General features: G+C 35.5%; 1 protein-coding gene across 1 annotated transcript in view; it reads left to right on the plus strand.

Annotated features, from left to right (window-relative positions):
- LOC138327587 (uncharacterized) overlaps positions 1 to 19,679 on the plus strand; it is a 104,578-nt gene that overhangs the window by 37,331 nt on the left and 47,568 nt on the right. The window contains exon 2 of the mRNA XM_069273785.1: positions 7,705 to 8,208. Within this exon, the coding sequence (XP_069129886.1) occupies positions 7,728 to 8,208 (481 nt within the window). The 5' untranslated portion in view covers positions 7,705 to 7,727. The remainder of the gene's footprint in view (positions 1 to 7,704; positions 8,209 to 19,679) is intronic.

Raw genomic sequence — 19,679 nt, forward strand, 5'->3', positions numbered from 1 at the left:
AACCGTCATTTATTAAAGCTCTGAAACATTACAGTCTCTCCCAGATTCCGATCTGGGGTCACGACCTCGTTGATGCACATTTTTGGTAACCATGGCTGATCATGGATATACATATTAATGAGTTGTGGTTCTCCGGAGTTAATGAAAATGTCACCACGCCTAAAATCAGATGGATGTATCATACAGTCCCTATCTCACCTGTAGTTTTACCTGCACAGGTAGCATATGACGAACGTTCTCTCTTATACTTCATTATCCCAAAGAAGAAAACTACATATATCACTTGTGTTTTTAACTTGCAAATGACTTTGTCATTGCCGTGAAGGCAGGTCCTGTTGGATGTTTACGAGGGACATATACCTAGTATTTTACACGTTAGGAATGTTCTTATATACATAATGTCTTTTCACATTTCTAGAACATGAAATCACTTTCACTTTTTTTTTATTTTTCCTTTACCTAGTATTGTAATGGTTTAGTGAGTCAAACATATGTTGATAATTAAAGAAATAATAAACTTCTAAATACTGATGCTATCACCAAACGAATAATGTTAGTATAATTATGAATCAGTTTTTTGATTTATTGTTGAGATTAAGCAAATTATCATAAACCATCGCCATTTTTATTTCAATGTGTCGTTTCTAAAATACAACAAACAGCTGTTACACAATTTCCGGAATATATTGTCAGTCGCTTAACTGCTGATGAAAATTATTTACATTTTGGTCGGGTTAAGAAATGATAAATAATTTTTCGTCAAAAGTTAGACAGGCAGATGGTTTGAAGACGATTTATGTTTTATGGGTTTAATTCTGGGACGATCATACACACCACCTGTTTATTCAAAATCGTGCTCATCAAGACGGCATTGTCAAGCAAAGGACACGGAGAGAGAAAAAACACCAAGATATGTATAGCAGATAAAACGTTATACAACACACATGGATATATTTCAAATAAAAAAATAAATTGGACAATCAATTGATCAAATCTATTCGTCATATCGCAAAAAGGGGGACAATAAGTATCACATTTCCAAACACCTGTTAATGAAGACGAAACAAGGCCTGGCTGATGACAAACTTAGTCTGTTTTAATGATTCTAGCAGGATATTTGATATACAGACTATATAACGGTCAACCTTATAGTGCATCGACAGCACGTGTACTTTTACCAAATATATCATTTTCTACATGTCCTCGTCCAGTTAGTGACATCATGTATTCAACAATATTGCAAAATATTGATATGCGTATCATCGGGTCTCTATTTTTTTTTTCTTTTAGAATATATTTCGCTTGTTACTTAATTCCTTATTCATTTGTTTAAGTTGGTGGCATGACCATTATGTTGTTCATGGGGTTTAAGATTTGATGATTAATTATGTTTGTCTATTACGATTACCTATTGTGGCATTTGTATATTTACCAATACAAAACCGAGTCTGTTGATTATATTGTGCGTTTTTTTCAGAATTCCGACAGTTAGTCATGGAGTAATGCACTTCTAAATGTTATTTTTAAGAACTTATATGGCCATTTATAAAAAAAAGTAAAATCACTTATGTCTTAAATGCCTCTTTATCACTGAACCAGGCGTTCTGGAAGATGCATATCTTCATACCCCCTGCAATTTAGGTCAAGAGAAAATTTGGAATGAAAATAAGTAGGCGACAATAAATGATCTAGTTTGGCTTATAGAAACCTAGTATGCAAAAATTGTTCAATTATTTTGGTAAACTTATTTCTTATGTAGTCAGATAATGTCGTTTTTAATGATTGCCTGCACTATTAAATGTATCGTCGTTACTTTCAAGGACTATTCTCAGATACTAATATAATCGCGTTGTGGTGGTAAGAAATTGCTCCTACCTTCTCGCTGAATGTCCATGAAGCACATTGCCTACGACATCGTTGGCTGAGTAGTAGCAGAAACTAACGCTAAATATTTCAAAACAGAAAGTGAAATAAAATAGCTTTTTATGTATCAAAAACCTCACAAAGACCAATAGTACAGATTTAGTCATATCTTACTTCATTTCAAAATTGATTTATAACTGAAATAATAGTCAGATCTGTGGCACAAATAGACAAAGGCTTATTCATCTAATTATTGCTTTGAAAATGTCTTAAAGGTGATAATTAATTTTGAAACTACAGCATTGTAATTATTTAACAATGCCACCAAGATTGAAGCGGATAATTAAAAGCCGTTAAACAATTACAAAAATCGTATTTCTTTTATTCTCCATAACGTTTAAACTTCAAAACAGTTTGTACAGGTCATTGTTTCAACTTTCCTCGGACCAAGGACAAGACATTGAACTCGGTACAAACCGCTAATGTATGGCTAATTAATTCCATTGTTACAGTGACGTGTTTGTGTCTATTCATTGTTTATGGGGTACTAAACAGCGCTCATCTGCCCGTCAGGGGACACAATGTCACTTGTTAATTTATCTGCCTTTTTCGCCACATAAACTAGACCGGGTGGACCTCTCGGACAGTGACTCAAGGGTCTGTCGGTTCATCTTGATCCTACCACTACGGACCTTTTGTGGTTGCTATTTTTACTCTATTCGTCTGTTTTCCTGATAAGAAGGTCCAAACATTAATTGCGTTCATAAATCATACACTATATGTCGAAATAAACAACAATGTATCAGAAAATCGTCTGTATTTTCGTGGTAAGGTATAGGCCGCAGTAAGGGAGGTTTTAGCTTCATTATTCACACTGTCCTCTGCCAAAATATAAATATATAGTATATAGTATTAAATAATCATAAGGTTTTCAGCGCAATTTACAATTCTCCGAAAAGTATGACGTTACGCTCGAAAACACATGACGTAACAATCAATACCTACCCGCAAGGGAGCTAACTCTGTAATATGCAAATACGGAATATTGGTGTCGTTTTTGACAACATAATATTATGAAACTTGAACTGATAAAAAGATATTAGTCAAAATATGTCTTCACTCATAATTGAAAACAACATAAGAAATTGAAATAAAAACATGGCTTTGTGAATATGTGACCAAACTGAAAATCGAAATATCAATATTCTATTTTTTGACTGATATTTTAACATTTATTTGCATGAACACAGTAGCAGTATTCAAATATTTTATATCGACATTATGCATGTGCGTAAAACAAACCAGTTCGGAGATAGATCGCGTTTCCTTAAACCGGTGTGTAAAAACCGTCCCTGGCGTCTAGTTCCGTCACAGACACGGCCTGTGTAAGTAAGATCGAACGGATTGGATTAAACATGTCAAGATAAGAAATCGAAAATTATACTTTCGACCCCTATCGCCCTCCACCGCGCGACTCGTCTCATGTTATTTTGAGCGTTTCAAACACGTGTATATTCGACACTGAAGAGTTCCAAAGCGTGCCTAAGAAATTGATCTCTCGCCAAACGCATATCCGAGCTCGATGGCCCGATAAATTGTTTCCGAAATTCCTTACATTTATTCCGCTTATTCAAATGCATTGATAAAACCTGCTATAAAATGTGTTTTAATTCCATATACTGAACTAATTGACGAATCTATTTTTTATTATTTGAAATCGTTAAAATATTTGGTATTATTGTAATAAACAAAAATAACTATTGTGTATTCACACACCTTTAATTGTTTCTCTTCTATGTGGTCAGCATGTTTGTATATTACTGGTGAGGTGTATTGTAGGGGATTGTCTATACAGTAAAAGTATTAGATCATTATCTACATGCACATGGAGTTAGCGACCTAAAAATCCTATTGCAGATTCGAGGATCAACATTCCGCCACAAGCTGATTAAAATTAACGTTATAACGAGATTGCAATGCTGCCGAAATTACCGTTAGACCTTATGATCAGGAATTACATAGGCAGGTATTTGAGTTAGATTAGAAAGCGCTGATTTTAAGTTTGTTACTATAACCAGATTAATCTTAAAATGCGCCCGAAGGCTAGTCAAAGTCGAAATAAGTAGCTAACGTATTATAACACCCATATGGTATTTTCAGTACAAAAATTCATGCATTCGAAATATGTGTTACTGGCCTTTTTATTCAAATTATTTGCTTGAATGACGCAAACAGACATTGGTTTGTTTGATTGCCTGTTTGTCTGCCTGCTTCCCAAATGAATTTGTCGATGAAAAAGTTGTTCATTGCAGTTCAAATTTTCTGTAGTAGCGGGTAGCTACCACAGGAGAGAACACCCAAGAAGTCCTTAGCTTATTGCATTTTTACCGTAGATCTATGGAGAATGTTCAAATCGGTCTAATATGATCTATATGCCAAATTGATACTGGAGTCACAATCTATTGCCAAACATGTACAGAATGTATTAATCACCAGTCGCTATGTATTCTATATAAGTAAAGGTAATTTAAACTTTATATAGATACATCATGGTGATTAATCTCTCCTAGAGATGTGCATACTGCAGTTTACAATAAGTCTGCTGTAACGCAGTCCATTATGATGTCATCTAGCTTGAATTGCAAATGAAAAGAAATATTTTGTCATTTTAATAATCCAGAATGAAATATGGCGTTAATTCTTTGTTGAGTCGAATGTTCGGTGTTAATTCTTTGTTGAGTCGAATGTTCGGTGTTGACAATCGGCCATTGTCGCATAGTATTGTGGGAAGGCGATATCTGCGTACTCTAAGAGTACGTATTAATTGTGGAGCACATCTACCCTGACAAGAGTTGCACGGGTGGCCTCTACTCCGTGACCTTGACGGGAGGGGCAATTATATGTTACATGACCTTGATGAGGACGTGTAAGTGCGTGCTGTCCTTTGTAAGAACGTGTTTGTAAGTCATTGCCATAACACAAATTTAATCGGTTCGTTTAGAGTCTGAATTGCCTTGCAGTCAACGTGCTACCATTTGGGGTATCAGAGACATTGTATTCAGTACGAGAGAAGCAATACTTATTGTACTGTACATATTGCTTCGATAACCAATATCTTAATGCAAGGTGTTGTATGTAACTGAAAGAATTATATCAATTTGTTGAGAAGCCATATCTATGAAATAAATGCAGGATTCATGCTAATGTTTCGTTAGGTACACTATGGTTTCTATGCCGTGAGAAGTGTACATGTAATCAATGTCCATGTTCTATATGGGAAATCGGCATATTGTTATTTTTACTCATGTCATTTAAGAGTAGGTGCGATATGTGCTGTAAGACATCGGGATAATGTTCTAGGTGACTTACTATTGAATATGCAGTGCGAAAGGTTAGTGCAATGAAGCTGTGCTCTATTACGTGCTCTATATGACGAAATGCATGTATTTAAACTAACAACGGTAGTTGGTTAATCTGTGATCTATTAGACGAACCACGTTAGGTGTGTACCCGTGTTTCTTTAGACTAACAACGGTACCCATTAGTGTAATGAATTTTTGCTCTATTAAACGAACTACGTTAATAAATGTGTATCCGCGTTTCTTTAGACTAACAACGGTAATGCAGTTAATTTGTGATCTATTACACAAAGTATGTTAAATATGAATCCGTGTTTCTTTCCACTAACTACGGTAATTCAGATAATTTGTGATCTATTAGAAATATGAATCCATATTTCTTTACACTAACTATGGTAATTCAGATAATCTATGATCTTTTAGAAAAAGTACCTTACATATGAATCCTTGTCTCTTTAGACTAACGACGGTACCTTAAACGAAGTACTTTAATCAATATGAATCCATGTTTCTTTACACTAACTACGGTAACAACATCAGACATCATTTATCACTGTACGTCACGCCTTGCCTAACTGCCTGTTGTTGCATTGACTAATTTGTCGGCGATACTTTACACATCGATCACGGCCCAATCACCGTACACACACACATATACTCTACAGCGATAAAGATTACCTTACAATACAGTCCCTGTATAAAACGCCAACAAAAACCCATAAAGGGCTTCATTATTATACCGTTATGTAAAAAGTCATTCTTTTATTGTATGTATGATGTCAATAACTGTCCTATTCACGAACTACGTATCGGTGATTGATCGAAGTTATTTCAATTATTGATCTATGTAATTTAATCAAATCGTCTTATTCGAGTTTTAAGAAGAAAGGTAAATAAGGACAGTTTGTTATCAAAATTGAACATAACCGATGTGCGAAGTTGTCCTTGGTTGATACACTTACAATTCAGGGCTAGCTACAATGGCAATTTGTCCCTATATAATGAGTTTTATTCAGTAAGGTGTTGATTTATATGGGAGCGACTTTTGCGTGGTGACCGACATTGGGGATTTCCAGAAGGTTCACTTATAGAAATGATTTATTTTTTTAGATACGGATGTTTATTTCCTTATTACAACTTTAAATGAACACTTCCCCCAGATTGTTTTAAAGTATCCATCCCTTAAAAGAACGCTAGTATATAGCCTGGCTTAGAGGATAGTGTGCTAGATATTCACCGAAACGGCCTGGTCAAGTTATCGATCTCGATAACGGAATGAAAAAATTGTATCATTTGTTCAGGACTAATTTGTCTGAGTTTACCGATTTCTTCTCGAATAGGACGAATATAAGCTTCTATCGGAGCCGATAAGATTAATAAGATTTATATCAGCTGCTTCATAATTAGTACAATACAATTTCAAGATCATAGATAAGTTTATAGAATTCATCCGATTGGTCATGCAGTACAAAATATCAGCCGACATTACTATGCACATTTCTTTATGAAATGTAATACATATCTTATATCGTAATATCAACGAGGATATTTTCATATGCTGTGATAAAGCTAGAACCTATTGACAAACCGGTGTAGGCGCGTAGGGGTGTAGTATTTATACTGTAAAAGATTATCAAATACAGAATAAACCTATATCACACAGGATCTATTTGTATTCATTTAATATCACATGTATACTTTCGTGTATAAGTAGTCGGGTGTACATTTTTTGTTTAGAAATGTGCCGGCGATATGTATGTATAAGTCGATCCCGTGACAGTAGATTGAAATGTTACGCTCTGGTTTCCTCGACAACAAAGAAATAGGTTCAGCCGTGTCCATCATTGATCAAGTTCGTAGCGACAACTTTCATTTGTCGTGGCCCCAAAAATGAGAAAATATGAAATATCATAACTTCCCCCACAAAAGTATAGATTTAAGATAAATGTATGTCATTATAATATCATATATTCAATGAATGAGTATATCTTTAAGATCTAGATAGATATCTAGTTTGGTGTTTTACAATATAACATATATATTGTGCTTTCACCAGATTGTGTTTGGCGATGAATTTAAATTGTGCTTCTCTACAATATATACGTTGTGTATATCCATCAGTCTTTGTCACATAGAAACATTTTTTTATCTTTTCAAAATATCATAGTTTGATAGAGTCTTTGTAATCCATATATGTTTAAAGTTGTATCGGGGAAGATGTATTGAACAAGTATTTTAGTTTAAAATCCATATGAATGTACTGTATATTTACACCGAGATATTTTGAATGTTAAGTTCATATCCACGGCTAAGAGCATATGTCCTTAAGTTCAATATCCAACAAAAATTAAACTTTTTTCATAAGTAAGGTAGTCCATGAAAAACACATTTCGAGTCCATCGTTGGTAACACAAAATAATGTCCATGTCAGAAACTGAAGAAATATTCATATTAAAGTGATGATATTTTCCATGTTTTTCAGAGACCCCTATTAACCTTCCTATCATGGAGGAGTCCGTATCTGATAGTGAAGTCGATTTCTTCAATCCGAAATCAGAGTTTAAGACCAATCTGCCAAAGAAAGGTTCAAAGCGGTGGGCCTACGCAGTAAGGCGAGCGTCGATTGGTTGGTCGCCTCACAGCCCCGGCACAGATAGTACGGCGGATCACAGTGGAGAGACCGCCATCCAACCAGAACGAGTGGTAGAGCTTCTACGCTCTCCTTCAGTTCAAACATACACAACACTCAAACGGAAGCTTCTAAAAGCTAAGGCGAACCCGGAATGGATTCTCCGCTTTCTGCATAGCGATGGATTGGAATTATTGTTCGAAAGTTTGGAACAAATATCTAAACAAAAGCCAATTAGTTTTCTCGATGCCGTGCTTCAAGTTGGGTGTGTAGAGTGTGTGAAAACCGTTATGGATAGCTCGCTCGGATTGGATTACATTGTGGAAAATAAGGATTTTACACCTAAATTCGCTGCAGGTATGTATTAATTATATATTTTTCTTCCATATTTTATTTTATGAGAGAGCTGTCATTATTTTATTTAGTTATATGAGTGATAAGATTGAACAGGTGAGACGACAGTCGCTGTCTCCGTGTTCGCTCGTCATACTAACTGTTAAAGGGCCTACACCGTAGATAGGGCACACCTGCGTGGACAGGTATCATTTACCTGGGCACTTTTATGGTCTATCTGTACCTTGCTTACTATATAGGTGTCCGGAGGAACTTTTCATTTACAAATCAAACGTTTCTTACATTCTAAATACCACAGTAATATATACCCACTCCTGATTTCTTTCATGGTATGGTTTAAGTACCTATTATGTTAAGCTCATTAAATGTTTTAATGTAAACGATCGAATTAATAAGTCAGTGGTTATATCTACATGAACAACATTCACATATTATTTAATTATTCCCTTATTGATTTATATTTAAAGAATTATTATTAACTTCATTTTTTATTATTATCTATACAAAAACCATTTGATTTTTTTTTATTTTGAAATTTCTGTACTTTTTAGATTAAACGATGATTAAAATTATAGATTAAAACGTACAATAAAATGTAATAACCTAGAAAAATCTTCATATGGGAATTTTTTCTTAGACACTTTCACATTGTCTTCTACATGTGGGACATCATATTAATATTATATACCAAGTTAAAAATACATTTTGACGATCTTCACTTGTTCTTTGAGCCCCCGCAGCAGACAAAACGTCAACAGGTGATTAAACTCTACGTGCGCTATAGAATCCTGTACTGCATGGAACAGTTTTAGGGAAATCAATACCTATAACCTTTTCTGGTTCTCAGACAGCCTATGTATGAGCTATGTGCTCGGACAATTTGGCCCGAATTTTGGATACAGATGCTGTCAGTAGACCTTTTTGACCCCTTGACAATGTCGCTTTGCCCGTCTCTGTTACCTTATTAGTATCACATACGCAAATTATATAGAGATCATTGTTTTATTTCACTACGTCATTTCGCTGTCGCTTGACATTACCTGATTCACCTTCTCCATCAAACGGACATAAAACGCAAAAGAGCAAGTGTTTATAGATTAAATATGTTAGAATTATAGCTGATATCGAAGTCATAACGCTATGAAATCGTTTTTATTGACATATACATAACAGCCATCGAGAGAATTATAAAAAAAAACATGCAACGTCAAAGAGCAAGAATAGGAAAACCAATGGTTATACTGCTTAATGAACTAAAATGTCTCTAATGACGTAGATGTGTATCCATGTAGAGGAAAACAGGTATGAACGTCACAGTGGCCAATTACTGGCTGACCATTACACCATAATGACCAGACATGGTCAGTATAGGTTTTTAACAATCATCCTACGTCATAAATCCAGATCTAGTGTTGTTTGTTGGGGATACAAGAGCTAAGTACCTATCGTATCAAAAAACAAGTGGTAAGTTTGATGAAACATGACGAAGGCTGGGAGATAGCATTTTCAAGCAAGATGGCTCGTTCGTACTTTATTTGAAACGTAAGACGGTTAGCGCGACACGGATGAATTTATGTAACTAGGTCAGCCGTGTAAAGGTAGAGTGTCATCCTTGGTTAGGCATATTTAGGTGATGATAATTGGTGTACTGCAGCCTGACTTTAAAGATGTACCCTGTGACAGTCGACAAAAATATCAGACCAATTTTCGTCGTGTCGGATTCCTAAAGATCAAATTACGGAACATGTGAAGACATTTTGACCGAAATAACAACATCATATTACCGGTTTCATAAAAAATAAGTTTAAACTTCTTTATAATGGTAGGGAAAATGGAGCAAACTACTTCCTTGAACAGATAACTTCATTACACTAGAAATAAGTTCTTATGTGGATTTCCATTCCGAAGGTCAATATCTCTTACAGTTACTTACGCTGTCGGGTTTTGCAAACATAAAGAACGGATTTCAGACGTTGATGATTGATTCTTAAGTTGTTTTGTGAGGTTTCTAATGCAGCGACGAAAAGACGGCCTATTAAATGAAATAATTTTCAATTAGGACACTTTACATCGTATATGTATATAGTCTTCGCGACTATCTAAGTATGTATTACGGAATGTTTTGATTTGCCGACGTAAATGTAAGTCAACAGAAAAATTTGGTCAAGCCCCGTTGCAACTGGCGTCCAGCCAGGTTAGAGATTGGGTCGTGGTCAGTTCCATTAATGGGTGCTAGTGGACATACTAAGCACCTACATACCGAGATTGTCATGTCCATACTTATCAACCACCAGTCTCCGAAAATCTCCTTCATATATACCAATGATCACAACACCTTGTTTACAATACGATAAACTTGATATCATTTGACTAGAATATTAATTATTTCTGGAGGAATAGCAATATACTCTTTCAATTATATACCTAATATTATAATGCAAGCTAACTTATTTTCGAGTTGGGACTTCTATATTAGATTTGCAGTGGGAAATAATTAAGATTTCGAGCTTAAAGGTTCAGTTAAAGCTAACGAGACATTAGTGTTTGGCCTGTGTGTGGGTTGGTATCGAGATAGTATGGGTATTTAGATAACAGAAGAACAGTGAAAGTGATCTCGGAATGCTCCTACCAATCTCATTGTATTGTACAAGTAGCCTCCAAAAGTACGACCATAGATCATGGCGACTTAAAACTATTAGGAACACCCGTTTCATGTTTACAATATAGGATAAAACTTCATCCCTATATATTGCCAGTACTATGTAATTACGCTTTTAAATGTCCTATTAAGCAATAAAGATGCTATTTATATTGACATATTCCAAGGCGTCTTATTCTGTCGAAAAATATTTAGACTGTGTCTAAAATTTTCCGAGCACACACACGAATTTCTAAAGTATAGTTATATTCCATAAAGGATCCTCAATGGCGCTGACAAGTTCCGCTGTCCTCTTTTGACAGAATGTGTAATTACATATTCTCTTTTAAATGCCCCTCCGCAAATCATCAAGGTTATACTTGGTACAGTATATGTATGTTCTCCCATTGTGTCCCGACTCCTAGATGTCACCACGGGATAGTCCCCTTCCACCAATGCGTAACATATCCTACGTAATTATATGTTTTATGAGCATTTTGTCTTTTCTGGTCCGTGAATTTTAAGTTCACACGAGATCATCTCCGGGTTATTTAGGTCAAATATGCACGTCTTTGTGTCATGGCCGCCCTATATCGGTCTGCACTGGACTTCCAGTACTGCTATCTCCCATTTATCCTTGGACTACTGGCTTCTCTTTGGATGTTTTTAAATTCTTGTCTTTCGTTTTAGAAGTCGTTACTTATTTCAATGACGATTTATTCATTGTTAAACAGGTCCAAACTTATTTATTTTCTTACTTTATTTGTTTGTTTGTTTAAACCAACGCCAATTATATGTTTGATCTTTAGTTTCTTCGTGACATTTTTTCGACAATCCCTTCTTCCGTATATATTACCGATCAATCAATCATGCCATACATTCATAAAAATGCCAGAACAACTTGTGATGTTTTTTTGCGGTTTACATACAATAAGTGTTTTATTTATAATTTTTGTTTATATACCATCAGCTCAACCATGTAATTTCACTGTACCGGGTTAATCAGTCAGTACGTCTGGTATACAGTTTGATTCAGATGTATTTCTTTAACTCGCTACATTGTTGCCTACCATTCACACGCGATGCATGTAAATCACTTACTTTGACATATTTATAGTACGGGAAGTGTCACCCACGTGGCCTTGTTTGTTCCTCTATTACGGAATTATGGATAATCTGTCCTCGAGCTCACACTTCCACACCTTTGCTGACATGTAAACACACTTCTGATTGGATTATATTTGTCCCCTACTAATAACCCTTTTTCAAAAATTGACAGCTTATGACTTGCTCCGGCGATAATGTACAGCGTAAAAGTACATTTCGGGTTGACCATACAAACTGCCCCAGGACAATCTTTATTTTTGCTGGTCATTTTAGAAAACATGCAAAGTCACTGCGCGCTACTGGATATCATTAGTCGTGGACGTGGTCAATGGCCGAAGCTCGACGGGAAGTGATATAATTATGGAGAGAATTTGCAGACAACCTGCAAGCGTTCTGTTTGTATTGTGGACACTGATACTAAGTCCTGTATCGATGTTATCAGACAGTGCTTGTGGTCATCTCGTTACTGGTCATTACTATAAGATGTTTGACCAGTACCGCTGTGATATGAGATACACATCTGGTCTGAGTAGGCCATTAAAACATCATTCTCCACTAATGTGTTTACCTGTCCAAACAATTACCGTTCCAATTTTTAACAATAGGGTTTCCGTAGTGCAAGCATGCGAATTATTTATTTGCAATGTCAGAACCAGTTTTCAAAGCATGATGATAAGTTAGAGTTTGGAGCAAGTACTAGCATTTGCCTTTAAGAACGAAATTTATGTTGAATACACAATGAAATTTATCTATTACTTTAAACTGAAGAATCTAACCATTTGTCTTGTTGAACTAGCAAACATGATATGGTATGCTTTCACTGACGGCATTTTATTTAAAAGCGTAAAATAACAAGAATTTTCTTTGGTCAGCAGCAAAGTATTTCACTGATTAGAATTTGTTGGCGAGTGTAAAGGATCCATTACCATTTAATTCAACAGCAGAAAAGTTTATGACCTCTGGTCACATCTGATATGTGCATACCTTCTCATATCTTAAGATCAAATTTCCTGTTTGTTCTTTATCGAGATCTGGAAATATTGCTTCCTTTTCGCTAGAGGATCACGCTCTCGTTTTGAGTGGCGTCTGTTTTGCACATTATACGAGGGATATCTGGGATTATCGGATTCAAACCCTCATATGTTCAGATCACAGTCAATTCAACAAGTCGGGTCTTTTGAACGTTTGTTTAGTCATGTCGGCTTTGCACGAGAAAATCCGTATGTCAAACACCTGATGTTTCAATATATACATCGTTGCTTCTCTGCTTGTAAATTACATACTTTCTATTGAGGAATGACATCACTAGAATGTCTACTCATTTGTCAATGCATCAGTCACTTTTGTAGGTCTTCTTTAGACACCAACAATCGCGGGTTCTCCTTATCAATATATATTTCTGATAAAATTGGAATCTGATTTTCTGTCTAGCTTTCGCTTGTAATAACCATGTTTATTGTGATCACGATTGGAACACAACAAAAGATCAAAATAATGATTTTGTAGTGCCCAGACTAATATGTATCTATAAATACGTATTGTGAGTGCCTAGACTAATATGTATCTATAAATACGTATTTTCAGTGCCCAGACTAATATGTATCTATAAATATGTATTGTCAGTGCCTTGACTAATATGTATCGATAAATACGTATTGTCAGTGCCTAGACTAATATGTATCTATAAATACGTATTGTCAGTGCCCAGCCTAATATGTATCTATAAATACGTATTTTCAGTGCCTAGACTAATATTTGTCTATAAATACGTATTTATAAATAAGTGACCACAGACATATCGACCTGTCTGCACAGTACAATATTGATGGGTTTGATGAATGAATCTGATTTCGATAGAAATAGTACATCACTGGCTTTCATTACAGCGTCCGTACTCCCTGCCTGGCCGGTGTAGGGTTTCAATCTAATACTATACCTGGTCCATTTCATACCGGGTTTCATTTCCTCGGCGGAGAGAAATTGACGACAAATTGTTTTAGAATTGACTGTTTGGATCAAAGCAATGGTTATGAATGGTCAGTGACGGAACTCCCACCGAGAATCGGATCAATCTTGTCCCTTACATCTCTCAATGGTCAAACTGGACCTTTAGAGTGACCATCAAGCCGAACGGCCTTTCACCCCGTAACAGTAAGGCTGGACCTTACAACTGGCCATCGCAATAAAATGCACTCTACGGACAGAGAGCATGTGACTAATGTTGTGGACATTTGTGATTATCAATAACCAACAACAATACTCAAACTCTACAGTCACCTCTGGAGATTTCTTCAAACCTTAACAGCAGTTTAATACCGGAATTTGAAAAAAATGATGATTAAAACAAACATTGATGAATTATGCCATTGGCCACCATGAAAAAGGCCTAAAATATCTTCCTTCTAAAGAATTAGGCATCTTTGAATGTGTTCCCTTGATTAAATTGTGAGTTCGTTAACTTCAAAATATGTTCATCCTACATTGAAATTCGTTATGGAAAACAATGTTCCTCTTCCCGGCTATTGGAATGTCGTGGAAACAATACGACAAGAAAAGAGACCAACTGACACAAAATAGTCGTAAGTCAAACACAAGTATTTGTAGCCTTGACCAGATGGACAGACATCCGATACATTTAATTATTATTTTACTTGACGGCCCACTGGGGGTCTTTCCATTCTGGTCAATGGACACCCACAACTTAACTGCCGACCAATACGGTCTAAATTCGTCGGACACCCACTCTCTGGCCATCAAACTGCACCCGGATTGCGGGATCAGGCTGCACAATGATAGAGTACACACAGCCTTGCTGCCATTATAATTCAATAAAATGGCGAGTCTTGTTTCTCATTTTATACGCTAGAATGCTGGTAAATGAACCGTCTCGCTCGGACGAATTCACAGACTCCATTAATGTCCAGGATTAATTCACGACATCGATCTTCTCCGCAATAAAATCGCTTGGGGTGCTATATGTCTCACTGTCGGTGCCAAAAACATGGCGGTAATTATTGTTTGCGTACACTCTACGGAATGATAACAAAGTCTACATTGACACATAAGATGTGTATTCTTTATCCTTGGCCTGAAAAGCCTAACTGACCGAAGGTCAACCAGTCATTTGGGATTATTCGAGGTCGCTTCGTCATAATTGCAGTTTACGTACATCCATGGACTTCTTTCCAGTCAAACATTGGATACAAATATCAATATTCTATAAGTTTGTTCATGGATACCTTGACGATATCAAATTTGGAAGTATAAGTATCATTTCAGATGAGAAAAAGATTTCGAGCTGTAGTTATCTTGGGATGTTTCAGATCCAGGGGTTATTACATAAAGAAATTCGTCAAAGGAATATATGAGACCACCAGATTTGCCGATACATTCTCGAACCATACAAAGATCAATGAAAAGTCGAGATTGTGTGGATGAATATGTATATTGTTGTATAGAGAGTGTAATGTGTAAATAAACATCGCTGTATTTAATCCGACATAAAATATATGTATTACTATTTACTTTGTTCACACCATGTTCTTGCAGACAACAAGGCTCTAAAACACCTATTCAACATTTCATTGGCAAACATTGAAAGAATTAGTTTAGCTTTTTAATCAACTTAAACTTTATTTTATGTTAAAATGCTTTTGTATTATATTTTGCTTGTATCAGTCCTAAGGGTCGGTGCAAATTTGTATAGGTTTAATATGACGTCATCTAACTCCAATCCTGAGTGTTTGGATAGCAATGTTTACTTGTAATCTAGATACTTTTGGGATGTGGTAGGCAGCATTTGATTTTTAACATTGGGAACATTTTACTTTTGTACACGATTATTAGAGACTCGGTGAGAGCCTTTACTGTGGTAATTATACCATTGGTAATGCAAATATTAGCATAAACCAACAAGAAAATCATAAACGGTGACTCAATGTACCAAATGCACTCAAAAGGTATGACTATGCTTCTTTGCAAGTTAAGATTGGCGATAGTTTGTGGGGGTTCGAAAAGAAGCTTGGATATACGAAAAGCCAGGTATATTTCTCTAAATGTTTAATTTCTTAGTTTGTCAACCTTTGTCTGTAATATAGTGTTTATAGCATAGACGCAGTATTATCACTAAATCGTAGCCTTTTTTAATCAAAAGTTTCATCTCAAAATCAAAATTGACATTATGATAAATAAGAATAGATGATATTATGTTTTCAAGGACACCGCTTACATGTCCAAAACGGAGAAATACATAAACAAGTCGCCCACTCCATGTCGAATGAACAACAAATGGTTGACAGTAAACAAATTGTTTTGCCTTTTGGGGTCGTCGGCGATCCGACGGTGTACTTTTTGATGTATATATGTAGCCTAATTTGTATACTATGGAGCTAAAGGCGGGAGTTATACTGGTATGTCATCTATAGTTTTCTATGTTAACATCCTACGGCCGCTAAACACTTCCTCTTGTCTTTCTCTGTCTACAGGAGACGTATGATAAATCTACTATTGGGAGTAAGAAGGATCGTAGTCTTTCATCTTTCCCGCGTTTTGACAATAATGGCTTCTAAATGTCGTCTGCCAGCTGTTTTCCCATAATGCTACACTATTCTCTCATTGTATTCACTATAAAATGATTGAAAATTTACAGGAAACGAGTTTGTTTTTACTGTAGGATACCACACACATCAAAGAAATTGAATTATTTTTTTTTAAACATTATATCATATATCCTGCGCATGTCTGCGGCTTCACGTGTTTCCCGTATTCTTAAAAGTGCATTCGTACATTAACTAAAATATGATTTTATGCTTACCCTAGCTTTTTCAGATGTAGCTTATATTTTTATCCTTTATACGAAAACATTTATTACCATCTGGTTTCTTTTATATGTTATAATACATGATTAATGTTTAGTTTGGAATCTTTTTTAGAAATCGAGTAAAATAAATATTAAAATTATGTTTTTATTGTCATATTCCCTACGGAACAGCATTAAACTTGAATTAATCGCCGGATGTGCAAAGATATCGGCTAAACACGTCAATTATAAAACATAATCTCACATTTTTCTTCCGAAAGAAGATGTTGAGATAAGATTAACAGTTAACAGAAAAGATTTGGTGTTCCCCAAGGCGCCGCGCTCCGAGTACAACTGTCAACCGAGCTGTCCCTTACCATCTGCCGGTGTAGTGTGCATTACTCATACATATACTAGCTGCAGGACGTCGTTATGAAAAAGTCATTTTTCATCCAAGTAAAGAATTTGTGTACTTGTCAGTTTTAATTTATCTTTATCAATTTTTCAATTTGTTTGAAAGACATCACCTGTTTATATTTTCTGTTAGAAATCGCCACATCTTTGCTGATAGGTATCAATGGGGCCATGTGACCTGACGAATTCTGTCAGTTACCTGTCATACTTCTCGATTTCTGTAATATATTACAATATCACTAGAAGTCATATGTAGCCGTGAAGATTTTATATCTTGTATTGCTTTCATCTCGCCCTCGTTATCAGTCGACTAAAACATAAGTCAATATTCGCCTGATTAAGTCCAGAGACAAACAGACTGTCACCTACAATAAAGACCGTGTTTAGCATAAATAAACATCTTTCTCTTCGTACTACACAAACCCATTCGGTGTAATGAATACGCTAAAAGAAACGGAACTACACTCGGATGTCTCCGGTGAAAGAGTCGAACACACCTTTTAGTATTTCTACTCGAACGAACCCTCGTAACTTTTGCTACCGAATAATTCTAACTAGGCAAAGTAAATATTGGAAATATGATATTTGTCCGCTTACTTATACTTGGACTTCGTGTTAACAAAGCAATCCAAATATGATAATACAAAAATAGGCAGACAATGTTAGCAAAGTTGTCTAAACGATGCTATTGAATTATATAGCATACAGTCATGATACAAAAAAAAAGTTAGTTTCCCTATCGTTGAAGACTTTGGGGTTTTAGTTCATTTCTATTAATTCAGCAATGTCAAAATATCATGATTAATTACGCGACGAATCAGAAAACACATATCAACAGTGAACAAAGATAGACTTGATTCATAGACTAAATTATGAATTCAAATATGTTGCTGTTCTGACTTTGAGAGAAGACTGTTTTGTCGCGAAGTATAGCGTTTAAAGCGTACGATCGTTCGCATGTCCTCTTGGTAACCTCCACAGCCAATAGGAATATAATTAAGTAATCGTACAAAGATCGATTTCAATATGACAACATGGCGATTAGTTCCCCTTGATTTCCGAATGTCAGCGAATCCATTTACACCAGGTAAATGGCCGTGTATGGCCCAGCGAATGATGAAGTCAAACCTGTTAATGACACTGCACTATTCCAGGTCGATATGGAGGAGATCAAATGGATATTATTTAAATTGGTTAGAAATGGCGACATATCCATGTTTTGTCGCCGTGAAGTGCCCGTATGTATGACCTTGACTGTGAACTTGGCCGGTCATGACCTCCCAATACTGTCCTGACTTTTGAACTAGGATAATTTGAATGAAGTAGCGTGACAATGTTGTTTTTCAAAACGACTTTTGTAACTTTTATTCAAACATATAATATTGTGGGAAAAACATATAATATTGTGGGAAAAACATATAATATTGTGGGAATGAAGTCTTAACATTAGATGAACAAATGAAATGATACATGACGTTATGTATTCTTGCAGATATTGGCATCTCTCTGTTCAGGCTTTTATTACCAAATGCGCCATAATCTATCCATATCAATATTCCATAACATGCAACTTGCGTAATACAATAAACTTCACAAGTCGACTAAAAAGAAAAACAAAACATTCGAAGTAACACAAATCATGGGAACATAATTAAGACATTGTAATTAACTTATTTGAGATGAAGTGAATTATTCTGAACGAGTTGACCAGTTAGAAAGACAGTCATTCTTTATTTTCTCTTTACAAGAGTAGCTTGTAGTATTTTAGTATTTTTGAGCAGCTTAACAACTAACAAACGTATCGAACAACAAAATAAGATTACCTGAACGGGAGACACGGGCATGTAGTTATTATGTGTACATGTGTGTATCAATTTCATAGATTCCGTCTTATGCGTTTCATATGTACATTTATCTATATAAAAAGAGCCATGAAAGTCAAGGATTTAATTTAGTTTGTAAATATGATTTTTGCGCGACATTTATCTTGGTGAATTTGTCAGGTTAAAGATGACTGTATAGCAGACTTTTAAGACCAGGACAAGAGATGAGATGTTTTATTCCCGAGATACGAGTACACAAATTCCAGTATCGTGTCAACTGCAACTGTGATTCAGCATGCGACACAGGACCGATATTGTTATTTTAGCTAGGTGTGTTAGTTTTGGCTCCTAGGGAAAGCTGGACCAGTTTGGTACCCACATTAGCGATAAGAGAATGACTGTTTAGATACATGTATGACTCATCACTTACCTGACCAGGTGTAGCAAATGGTGTTGACATATAGATACTAAGTACATGTATTACCTTTTTAAAAAACTTTCCCCTGAGACAATTTTCCTATACTTAAAGCAATACACAGTCATAAAAAGTGTTTAGGAAATTTCGGAAGACATCTTGTAAAATATTATCTTTTTTTCTTTATAAGCAAATGCTAAAACATCTTCCTAACATAGTTTCAAAAAGTTTGAAAGTCACTAAAATATACGATGTATTAGGGCCAATGTATGTACGGAC

The sequence above is a fragment of the Argopecten irradians genome, chromosome 7 (genome assembly GCF_041381155.1).
Source record: "Argopecten irradians isolate NY chromosome 7, Ai_NY, whole genome shotgun sequence".
Lineage (NCBI taxonomy): Eukaryota > Metazoa > Mollusca > Bivalvia > Pectinida > Pectinidae > Argopecten > Argopecten irradians.